Consider the following 11926-nt stretch of genomic DNA (forward strand, 5'->3'; position numbering starts at 1 on the left):
CTGAACTACAAACATCATTACTAGTCATTCACGTCTATATATCCATTAGAATCAGTACAATCTGATAACCACAACTGCAGCTAAAACTCGTCAGTAGCAATTTAGTTATACTGCAACTTCTATTACATCCTAATCTTTACATTCATATTCATAATCAGAATGGAAATACAGTCGCCTTCAAAGGATACACCAATTCTTTACGAAATGAGTAATAAAGATACTTCTATATTGAAGGGCAATGTTGATCACGAAGAAGCCGACTCGAACCCAAAGCTTCGTAAAATCGGCAGACCCCCTGCTCTCAGAATCATACCTCCTTTGAACTTCTGTCCTGTGGAAAGGCAGCTCTATCGTTCGGGCCAACCTTCGGCTATAAACCAGTCCTTTTTGGAACAGTTGAATCTCAAGACAATTCTCTGGCTTGCAAGCGAAGAGCCCCAGGACGACTTTCTTGAGTTCTCTAACGACCACAACATAAACATCGAGTTCGTGGGGATAATAAATGAGTTTAGCAATTATCAAAACTACAACACAAACCAAACCTTGACAGTGAATCCATGGGACGCATTGAATGAACAGACTATCAAACGCGCCTTGGAGCTCATAGTTAACCGCGAGAACTACCCATTGTTGGTATGCTGTGGTATGGGACGACACAGAACGGGGACAGTGATAGGCTGCCTCAGACGATTACAGGGGTGGAATCTAGCTAGTGTGTCTGAAGAGTATAGGCGATTCACCGGTGCCAGAGGCGGTCGTATCTTGGTAGAGTTGCTTATTGAGAGTTTTGACATTGGCTCGGTGGAGATAGATCCGTCGAAGGTGCCAGACTGGTTGACATAGCAATAAGCAAGTGACATCAACATATAGAAAGACAGGGTAGACAATAGAGGTAAAATCTTTGAATTATCGATGTAGATATCACAGAGACAACACAGTGTATCTGTTACAACTACAGACATCGGATGTTTAGTGGAGAATTAGCCATGTACTTCTATTGGTTACAAATACTCTTAACTATACACTACTGTTAATGCTTCTGTTAAATGTGCTAACTATGTGCCACCTTTGTACATGTGTCAATTAGCAACTATTGAATGTTTTAAGTAACTTTCACTAACTCAATCTATTCTAATAGGAGTTACAAGTGAGAATATAGACAGTTATAATTTATAGCTTTACTTCCGACTTGTTACCCTTCCTTGTTCTCTGGCAATGACCGATCTGGGGAAATCTTATCTTACTAGTATATGTCACGTGATTCACCATCCCCTAATCCCCACACCAGCGCCAGCAAGCAACCACTTTTCTCAAGATTTGGAGCCTTCTGGAATAAGCTTGCTCCTCCAGTGTGAAGACTCGTCCTGTCCCTCCCCCGCCATTGCCAATCCAGTTATTCCAGAACCCTCAAAATTGTGATCTTCTCCGTTGTCTCTCCGTAGTAACTCCATATAAATCTAGTCATTTCTTACAAACAGGAATAAGAAAAAAAGTGCCTGGGATTGTAAGGGCCAAAAAAAAAGCCAATCAAGACACTTCTTCTTCTCTTCACATCGCCCCAGTCTTTTCCAGCATAACGACATTGACCCTGTCATTGCCATCACATTGCTACTGTTAGTCATACAAATCTTGTTGTCTTGCGACGCGGTTTTCCTCTCCTGAATCGCCAGTCTCAAGCTTTCTCAGTCTTTTGTTTGCCATCCTCTCCATAGTTAAGAAATTTAGTGAGGAATATAATTCAGGAATTAGAAAACAACCACACTCACAAAAAGCCTCCCCCTTCTCGATTCCATAGTTGTTGTTTGCCACTTCATCACATCCTCTATCTTTGTACCGTATATCAAACACTGCCTTTCCACCCACAATGGCCGGAAGTTGTATCGCCACCGTGAAGATCATCGGTGTTTCTTCTTTGGGATTGCTAGCCGGATCCTTGACCTACCAGTCGCTTGATGCTATCCCCTTGCTTCTCAACGGCTTGTCCAAGTCACTCTATTCCTCGGCTTCATCCTCCAAAGTTCACAACTATGTTGCGGCTGTCAAATCTTTAGTCGCCAATGCCCGGATCTCGTCTACTGTCCTCAGTTCTGTGGCCTCGATTCTCTTTGCCTTGTCCTTCCACTACTCACCACCTAGTGGCCAGCATCCATACCTCATCTACGCGGCTATTGGCGGCCCCTTGACCGTAGCCGGCCTCGTGTATCAAGCCTATGCAGCAGAATCGAAGTTGCTTGCTGCTGACGATTCAAAATTAGTCACTTCTTTCAATTCGACTTCTTCAAGCAACTCTGCAGCAGAAAAAATCGTAGCTAAAGAAGAAGACGAAGAGGACAACTTGGGCAAGTCGTATATCCATGTGTCTGACGAGTCATCAACCTCGTCAACTTCGTCTACTCCTGCGACTTCGGCTCCAAACTCGCCCAACGTAGCTGTTCATCGCGATGAACAACCTGTAGAAGATGTAGAGGCGTTGTCTGTCGAAGAGGAAGTAGAGTCGGCATTGGCCAAAAAGGACTTCATCAACAACTTAGAAAAAGTCAGATCCTCCTACGTCATAGGTTCCGCCATTTCTAGCGTCAGCTTTTTTATTGCTGTCGTGGGCTTGATTGGTGACTATTACTTGTTGTAATGTTGCAGCAAGAAAACCTAGTAGCTATTACTGCTTCGGCTGGTTGCTGTTGGTAGCTACGTCTGGCCATTGCTTGTACCCCTTGCAAGGTATTGCCAGCAGCTATTGCTAGAGTTACTAGCTTCTTCTGCTATCACTTCTAAGTATCTATAGTTTGAATGTGCTCAAACCCATTGCCCACTCAGAATGTCTCGCCAGAGACATGATATTGCAATATTTATTAATAGTAAGGATTTAGGATAATTTGGTGAGCAGTCTGTTTCTTTTGGTGGTTTTTGTTTTATGATGTCTACTTTGAAATGATTATTTTTGTCTTTTTTGACCCGTCAGATGGAGGCTTGGTATTAACATCTGCGGGCTGTCTGATATATGGCTGAGGATGTAACAAGTCAGAGCTGCTATAAGTTATCTTAAGATACAATGGATGGCACGATCGGAATGTGTTATGGTCAGTGCAATTCAAGGTTGCTTGACTAATACAACTTCTTTTGCTTTGTTCCGATTACTGCGTATACATCTTCTTCTACTGTGTATAACTTATGAATCCTTGGCTTCTCTACTGTGTTATGAATATATATCGTTGAAATCTCTATACGTGAATCTTTTGCACCCGCTTTTCTGCGGCGTGGAATGCACAGGAACATGAAACGGGATCTGAAGATAATGTAGATGCATGGAATTAGTAGTCAGTTTTGGGTAATAAAAAAAGACTTCGAAAGTACACCAGAATTTTGGAATTTTCTGAGATCTTCTACAAGTCCTTTGCATTTTCCTGTTGTAAGTCCATTTTTACGAAATGGTATAGCAGAAATTGGACTCTATGTGTCAACCTATTTAGTCTTTGTGTCATATATTGCGTAGGCAATTTGCAATCAGCCCGTTTGATTCTCAGACGACCTGGTCATTTTCGCCTATACACGACTTGCTGGATTTCAAAACATCACAACATCATTCAAAACATCCAACCATCCCTTATCCCTAAGCACATTTGTCCTGTACTAACTTTGTACGCCAGAACCAGTTGCAACCAGGAATTTGCAAAATTGCTGTGCTCATCAACGCTGTTTACTGTTTGTGTTATTGCCGTGAAACCGCCACTGTGCAGCGTCTTCAAATTCACCGTTGCTAGTGTATAGTTTTGTGTTTGTGATTGTTTATAAAGTTGATTACAGTTAGATCTCAATATTGGAGTATCGCGTTGTAGCACTTTTAGGAATTACGTTCTTTCAACAAAAAGAACTACATTTGTCTGCTGTCAACAACGTGGGTAACAATTAACCATTAGAATCATTTGACAACTAGCAATTGCCCATCACCAATAGTTATTGCCAACTACTATCAACTTTTCAGTTCACTTTTCTGATTTGATATCACTAAACTTGTGAAATATGACGTTCTCCACGCTCCATTTCGAGGGAGAAAACACTCCTCGTCGTACCGACCGCAACTTGCCATTGCTGATGAACTCGCCACAGAGATCGCCCTACAATTCGCGTTTAGGCTTGGAAAAAAGTACGCTCTTCACCAATAGAGAAGGACGCTCTATTCGGTTCTATATGGAGTACCTGGAACCACGGCGTCTCCATTACAAAGCACTCATCGAGACCCATGGTGGGGTTCTTCTCGATCATCTGGTCACCGATTGCTTTTGGTTATCGACGAATCCACTCACTGGTCGTCGTAGCTACCGTGTGCAATACATTGATGACTGTGTTCGTTTAGTCACGTTGCAAGACATTCGTATATATAGTCATCCTGACTTCAATATCGATACCAATCTCTTGCACCGTGGTGCTGGTGATACGACTTCAGGGATGGAAATGGATCCGACATCTGTAGCTGCTGCTGTCGTCTATGGTGATGCTCAGCCGAACCCAAATCTTTCTTCTGCTGCAGACTTGCCCTCCGACTTTGCTCTAGCAACTGCAAGCACTTCCCTCAGTCCAGGTACTGCTCCAAAGGTCAGAACACATAACCGGTTCACACCTCAAAAGGATGCGTTCATCTTGGAGGAAGTAAGAAAGCATCCGCGAGCAAGACACAGCCATGAGTTTTTCCGTAACTTGGCCAAGAATGAAATTCTCAAGGGCCACACAGGTAACTCTGTAAGAAGTAGATTCCGCAAACACTTGGAAGCTGATTTGCAATATGTCTACCAACAAGAATCAGATGGAAATCCTCTGAAGGATGCACATGGCAATTATATTCCCACTAAAGAATTACCCCAGACATTAAAAAACAAGTACACTGCTGAGGATGACTACTATCTATGCACCGAAGCCAAGAAGTATATTTTGGCAAAAGAAAGTGCCAAAGATGGCGGCGAGGGTAGAGGTAGTGGCAAACTCCCTGAATTGAAGGTGTTATTGCCCTATTCGTTCTTCAGTAATTTATGTCGTCCCGACAGAGGGGGTCAAGACGAAGTGGCAGATTCTGAAAATAATCCTGACAAGAGGAACAAGAAACACATTGGCCAAAGGCACACTTTGCACTCGTGGAGAGACAGATATAGAAAGTTCGTAGGAGATGGAACAATTGAGAAATACATCAAACTGTACGAGGCTAGTGAAAATCCCAAGCCTTTGGAAAGGCGGGGAGTAATCAATTCCTCATCCTTAAATAATATGACAGGTGAATTGAGAGAAATTGTGGGTTCCAATGCACGGAACCGCGAGGAAAGAGCTTTGGATGAAGAAATTGGACAGACCAAAAGTTCATTAATAGGAGTTCCCGACTTAAATATGTCAGCTGGTGATGTTTTGGAATCATTGGAACCGATTGAAAGACCTACAATGAGAGAAATTGAGGAGGATGAAGAAATCATAGAAGACATCGAAGTTGATGACATAGAGGATATTGAAGACTTTCAAGATGCTTCAACTCAACTAAGCAGTATACAGGCCAACTTTGAAGATGCTGTGAATCCTGGCTCTCAGGATTCACAGAGTGTGATGAAGTATATTGGGAAAGGTGTCAAATTTGAAGATTTGTTTACGGATCCATCTGTGTTAAACTACGATTTGGTCAGCAAACTCAACACTGCCCTCCGTAGCATTTCAGACGACGTTCAGGAGTTGGCTGAATGCCTAGAGGAACTTGGATTCAAGCAAGCATTAGTAGAGCATCTCCTCTACTCCACCTGTTGTGATAAAACGCGGTTGTTTTTTCTTTTCAGACATATCTATAACAACTTACAAGATAATCTTGTGCTGGATGGTCACATTCCCGTCTATGAACTTTTGCAACCTCCTGACGAAGGAGGCTTTTGGACGAAGGAACAGGACGACTTATTGCAAGCTGGCAGGGATGACGCTTTGGAAGTGCAGAACAAGAGACAGATCCGGACACGTAGGGAATTCCTCAATAAGTTGTGATAATTGAAAACTTCGCATTTGTATATTACTAACTAAACTATTTGTATATTAGTCTACTATTTAACTTGTAAGTTTAGCGACGTAGATTGTATCAAAGCAGATAAAAGTATATTAGACAAGAAATGAGAATCGGAGTGTGGAGAAATGAAAATTGGCAATAGACTACGACAGATTTTCTTGCGGAAGATCTGAGAGTAACAGCTTAGAGTAAATAGATCCCGTTTTCAAATATTGCTGGGTTGGGACCTCATCGTTCTCAGGCAAACAGTAATTGCATGCAACTGCCGCCATATCCACCATTGCCTGTTTCGGCAACTGAAGTCAATAATCGCCAGATGCGATTCAAAATTCGCAATCGGTGCATACACATCTGTTTACAAAATGCACAGATCAGACAAAAATGAGATATTCTTTATCTTCTCCTGAACGAAGTGCAGGACATGGAATGTTGTACATTAACTATGCTGATCCACGGTGTGGGATCCTAAAGGGAGGCTGGGGCGAAACGGTCAGGCGCTGAGGAGAGTCGGGGACCAACACCATGTTAGGAATTAGGCAGTAGACTGTGAGAGATACTCAGTGAATTTGGCGGGTTATGAAAGTGTGTGAGATTTGTTTCAAATCTTAGTACCATGTTTGGTTGGATGGTGCTACTGGAACTGGAGCGAAAATTTTGCGACTAAAACCAGAATGAAATAGTTTAAAACAACTCAAAATGCACTAACAAAAAGTTTATTTGGAATTGCGAAAAGTAGGTTTTGCGGGTCTTGGTATTTGCAAACATCCAGTAGATCACATCAGTTGGACAAGTGGAGAGGAGAAGAATCGTACCATTGGTGAGTAAATTGTCGATCTGGGTGTGTTGTAAAGATCCAGATGAAATTGTGTAGCCATCTGCCCATCTATCTTGGCGAATGTTGTATTGCAGTATTTCGCTCTAAAATTTAGATGATATTTATGTTTCAGGTGAAAGTTACTTAAACTAGAAAAGTATGAGGATGCGGCTTTTGGGATGAGATGGTCTAGGTCTGTCTTCAATTTCTCTACAGTCTACATTTTGGCTATCTGTACATCGACATTTACGGCTTGTTATTCAGCAATGTAGTATACATTCAAATTATACTACATTATATAGGTATCAAAAAAAAAACTTGAGCCGAAGCCCAAGAAGACAACAAGCGTTGACCTGAAGTCGACTTTTTTTTCAAATGGTAAACAATAGTTAAACAGCTGTCCTTGTAGTCAGTAAATGAATGTAGTTGATCATATGATGGTGGAATAATATAAAAACGAAGGACATTGGAGATGATAATACGTATGAAAGATGAAAATACGAAGTGAAAGAAAGGGTAAAGACTAAGAGAGAGCAACGATCCCAACTTTTTATATGCTTTTTAACCAATAGAAACCAATGAATGAAAACCAGTTAGGGCATTTAGTTAGACAAGATACCCCAGTACTTTTCAGCATTGAAAGCACCGTCAGCCTTCCACAAGTCGTTGAAGGCAGTGAAAAGAATGGAGGAATCACCACACTTAGACTTGATGGAGCTGATGGCAGCTTCTTGGTTTGGCTTTGAAGGGACGGCAACACCGTTGGTGTCACCCTTGGATGGCCAGCCGGTTTCGGTGACGAAAACATTCTGCTTACCACCACAGGCGCTCCACACTCTTTGGATCTGCAAAAGAACCCAGTCACCAGCTTGGTCAGCGGTGTAGTAACCGTCAAAGAAGGCGTGGGCGTTGACAGCCATGTAGTCGGAGTATTGACACAATTCTGGGTTGTTGATGACGGCAATGAAGGTGTCGACAGAAACAACAGGACCGGAGTAACCGGCAGCAGACAACAAGCTCTTACCTTGAGAGACGTATCCCTTGATTTGAGCAGGAGAGGCTTGGCCAGAGTTGACCAATTCGTTACCAATAGAGACGGTGTGGACATTGTCCCAGCCACCGTTAGCGTTGACGGCAGAAACCAAGGTTTGAATACCACTAGCGATGTTGGAAACGTCATAGATACCAGCAAAGATCTTTTGGCTTGGGGCCTTAGCACTTAAGACAGCGTTGACCTGGTCACAGTCGACACCGTACAATCTAATGACGGAGTAACCAGATAATTGAGCAACTTCAGAGGCAATCTGAGAGGCAGGCTTACAACCACCGTCATTAGAGTAAGGAGTGTAAGTGATACCCTTGGCACCAGCACCAAAGTCACCGCCAGTGGAGGCAGTGCTGGTGGAAGCTGGGGAAGTCGAGGCTGGAGTGGCGGATTCAAAGGATTCAGGGTTAGAGAACGAGGCTGGGTGTTCTTGAGGAATTGGAGTGTAGTCAGTGTTGACAGAGACACCAGTGGCAGGGTTGATGGTAACTTGAGGCAAGGTAGTGGTCAAGTCACCGGCACCCAAGGTGACGACAACAACGGAAGTCTGGGTGACGACCTTGACTTCTCTCTTCTCTTGCTTGTGTTGGTGATGCTTGTGCTCTTGCAAAGGAGCAGCAATGGCCGAGGCTACGAGGGCAGCTTGAACGATGGACTTGAACAACATGGTCTAAGGAGTGTAAGTATACGGACGGCTGGTATTAACTAGGGATGTAAAGGAGTGACTATAGGAAATACCTGGAGCTATATGACTAGAGAAGAGAAGAAGAAACAGTAGTAACTACTCTCAAACACTCTGGAAATAAACAGTATATATAAAAGACGGCCCAACCCAAAATGGGCCACTTGACTATTTTTGCACAACTATGTTGGAATTTTTCGCATCTGCTCCAAAAGGGGTGGTATTTTCCTTTGTTGTTTCGTGTTGTGTGTTTATTTTCCGGTGGGTGCAGGAGGGCGTCCTGCAGCCCTGCACCCACTCGTATTATTCCTGTCGATTTTGGAAAGTGCAGCTGTATTTCGCGTAGTTTGAATTTCACTTGTGGCGACGATCTAGAATGTCACGTGGCGCTGAGCTAGTAATTGGCCCTACCGTCTAGTTGTAGGGCCGGCATTGTGACACCGCCAGATTGCCATTGTAAGAGCAGTGTGGGTAATGAGCAGAGAATGCTGTTCACTTCCCAGAGCCCAAAGAGTCGTCTCGTTTTGCGCCGTCTCGTCCATATTATGGGGTGCGATCCACGACGGCCAAGATCTCTATTGCAAGTTTAGTATGAATTTCACTATACATTTACTGACTATTTCTCTTCTACCTTATTATCTCACTTTATTGGCTCATCGGCTCCACTAACGACCAATAGGTGATTAATTTTCTGCCTCATTGCCAACTACTGTGCACGGAGACTCTGCTACATTCTCAATTTTATACACTCTTTCAGCTCTAAGGCTTGGCTCTGGCCTCTCTAGTGGTCGGTCCTTTTGCTTAGCTTTACTTAGCTTTGCTTAGCGGAAGTTAAGCAAACCTTACTCTTTGTCCCACATATTGTTGACCCACCCACGATCCCCCTTAGCAGCCGATCCCTCCTTTCTCTGATCGTCAGCAGCAATTTGCTGCATGGAGTTCTCTCGAGTTTTCGCGAATCTGTTGGTTAAGCCTATCATGTGCTGCCAGTCACGGTCACCACGTAGTAACGGCATGTCAATAGAAGGCTTATCCACGTCAGATTGGTATGATAGAGCTCGTAACACTGGATACCACTAGGCTATGACGTAACCTTCGCGACTTTCCACAATTACATACATCCCACATTAACTCCAGTACATAATACTCAAACCTTGCTCTGCGGCCATGGCACTCCCACAGATCTTATGGTCGTCGCTGAATAAAATTCCTCAATCTAGCAGGGCACCATCCAATAGCCGCAGGGTTCCTCCCGCTGGAGGAACTAAACTCTCTTTCTGCGGTCTGTTTTCTCTCACTTCTTTGCCCATTTGGTACACCGTATGCAGTGTCAGATGGAATTTGGCTGTGGTCTAGACTTCAGTCCTGCTCCTAACTTGTTATCAATGGAAACGGTTGCTTCAGTAATCGCGGCATATGCACCTCCTTAACCATCGGCTTTTGTACCAGAGCCAAATTTTCACCAGACGATGAACACATCTAAGAACTCAGTTTGATCTCAGTATGTTCTCAGCTTTTACTATAATCGGCTAACAGCCAATCTCTGCGCTGGCGACAGCATAGAGTCTCCTTGGTTTGTATGCCTCATGGTTGCTTGCTGGCTCTCCACCCCATCAGCTGCCGCGAACTGCCCAAATTTAGACCCTGTGGAAACAGATTCTCAGCAAATTTCTCAATTTTTCACTGCTGTGTCATAACCAAAAATCTAAATTGGTTGCATATTGTCTTTATGCCTCCTATCTACCCTATATGGAAAGCTCATTACAATCGAGGATGTGTGCCAGGATATTTTCCTCCTGTAATTTCGCTCAATAATATCCCTAGAAAATGTGTCCATTGAAAATGATTCCTGGCCGAATTAGTGAGGCTCACGGCTTGTGAATCGTAGTCAACTGAACCTAGAGATCATGCCGCAGTGGGCTAATCTCGTTTATTTCTCAACGGTGGATCCTTCTCTGAATACGAGATTTTACTCAAACACTGCCAGACAACCATCAGTGTTTACGCTCTTTGGTGAAATTGCTGGGTCTTGGCTGCTACACTTACGAACTCTGGTCTCTGCTCTAGATTGCTTCTCTAAATTGGCTATTCCATTTCTTAATTTCATCTCGAATAATGCCGTAATCTTGGATCTAATTCTACAATACTATACATTTTGGAACAATGCCAGGTACAATAAGGTATAGCAGTGCTCTGTGATGCAAGGCTATAACAGTAAATGTGTTCAGTTCACATTGTTGTACCTTTATGTACCTCAACTAGTTTCTACTTTATACGACCCATCTCTTACAGAGTGATTTGGCAGATCTCGGTAATTACTTTATCACGGTAAATACCAGAGTTTGTTGAACATGTCTCCGATCTCGTTGGTATCCGCTTGCAGCGCATCTGTACGTCAGTTTGCATCCACTCACAATTCTTTTTGGTTTCAAAACAGGACAGTGACTATTCTTTAGACACCAGATTAGAGATCTAGTGCACGGCTACTCTGTTGAGAAAAACGATCGTACCTATATAATAATTTGAATTAGACATAAAGTAGATTTCTTCACATGGTATAATTCAATTTGGTACTCCCTGCATGTGTATGTTCTCTTTCCTGTGCGCTACCACCTGAAAGTAGGTAGAATTATATCAATTATGATTGCAAAACTTAGATATGGAACAGCGCAAATCTGATAAGACCACTCAATGTAGAAACGCTAGTGGAGTCGCTAGTATAAGATAATGTATTATGATCAACTATATGATCAACTATGTTTTTTCTGTACAAATTTGAATCTGATGTAGTTTTTATGCAATTCGACAAAATATTGATAGAACTAAGAGTAGTTGATTATTTCACTTTCAGAAAAATTGAAAAAAATTCAATCCAAACATTCGGCACTATTCTTATTAAAACAAACAAATCCCCTTATGACATTTCAACTTCAATATATAAATTTCAGAGCAAAGCACAAGAATATCCTAGCAGCAAGATATCTCCCCTATCTTGCTGCGCTACCATAAAGTCATCCGCTGCGCAATGATGAAATCGCTTCCTGCAGTACGTAGTACGTCACATTAGGAACCATAGTTAATAAAGACTACTGTCCAATTCAGCCGCTCCCGGAAACAACGGCTTCTGCTAATCGATTTTCAGCCTTCAGGTTTGCCAAAATGATCCACCAAACACTGTCAAACTCCACTAGCCAATCCAGACCAGTTGTCAAACTATTCCTTAGTCAGTCACGAGTTTGTTCTTTGACAATATCACGTGATAAAAACAATATGCACTCCATTACCATAGTAAACGGATCGGGTACATTTCACTTTTGTTATTAATCAATTTGTATTTCAACTCTCTTTCCGCAAATCACCATC

General features: G+C 42.7%; 4 protein-coding genes across 4 annotated transcripts; 3 read left to right on the forward strand and 1 right to left on the reverse strand. All coding sequences in view use genetic code 12, as the record gives it.

Annotated features, from left to right (window-relative positions):
• Positions 1-204: 204 nt before the first annotated feature.
• OCA1 (protein tyrosine/serine phosphatase) lies at positions 205-843 on the forward strand (the record flags this gene model as incomplete). The annotated part of the gene is made up of 1 exon (XM_001384899.1): positions 205-843. One exon carries the CDS (start codon positions 205-207, stop codon positions 841-843), a length of 639 nt encoding a protein of 212 aa, XP_001384936.1.
• A 751-nt stretch (positions 844-1594) lies between these two features.
• On the forward strand, positions 1595-3286 carry CDH2 (Chromodomain-helicase DNA-binding protein). Its single transcript, XM_001384900.1, has one exon. The coding sequence runs from the start codon at positions 1865-1867 to the stop codon at positions 2627-2629; it is 765 nt and encodes a 254-aa protein (XP_001384937.1). The 5' UTR covers positions 1595-1864; the 3' UTR covers positions 2630-3286.
• Positions 3287-3627: 341 nt separating this feature from the next.
• On the forward strand, positions 3628-6074 carry RAP1 (DNA-binding protein). The gene has a single exon (XM_001384901.1). The coding sequence runs from the start codon at positions 4018-4020 to the stop codon at positions 6001-6003; it is 1986 nt and encodes a 661-aa protein (XP_001384938.2). The 5' UTR covers positions 3628-4017; the 3' UTR covers positions 6004-6074.
• Positions 6075-7097: 1023 nt separating this feature from the next.
• Positions 7098-8613, reverse strand: SCW4.1 (Soluble Cell Wall protein). The gene has a single exon (XM_001385215.1). The coding sequence runs from the start codon at positions 8546-8548 to the stop codon at positions 7439-7441; it is 1110 nt and encodes a 369-aa protein (XP_001385252.1). The 5' UTR covers positions 8549-8613; the 3' UTR covers positions 7098-7438.
• Between the last annotated feature and the right edge of the window lie 3313 nt (positions 8614-11926).

Source organism: Scheffersomyces stipitis, chromosome 5, assembly GCF_000209165.1.
Source record: "Scheffersomyces stipitis CBS 6054 chromosome 5, complete sequence".
In the NCBI taxonomy this organism is placed as follows: domain Eukaryota; kingdom Fungi; phylum Ascomycota; class Pichiomycetes; order Serinales; family Debaryomycetaceae; genus Scheffersomyces; species Scheffersomyces stipitis.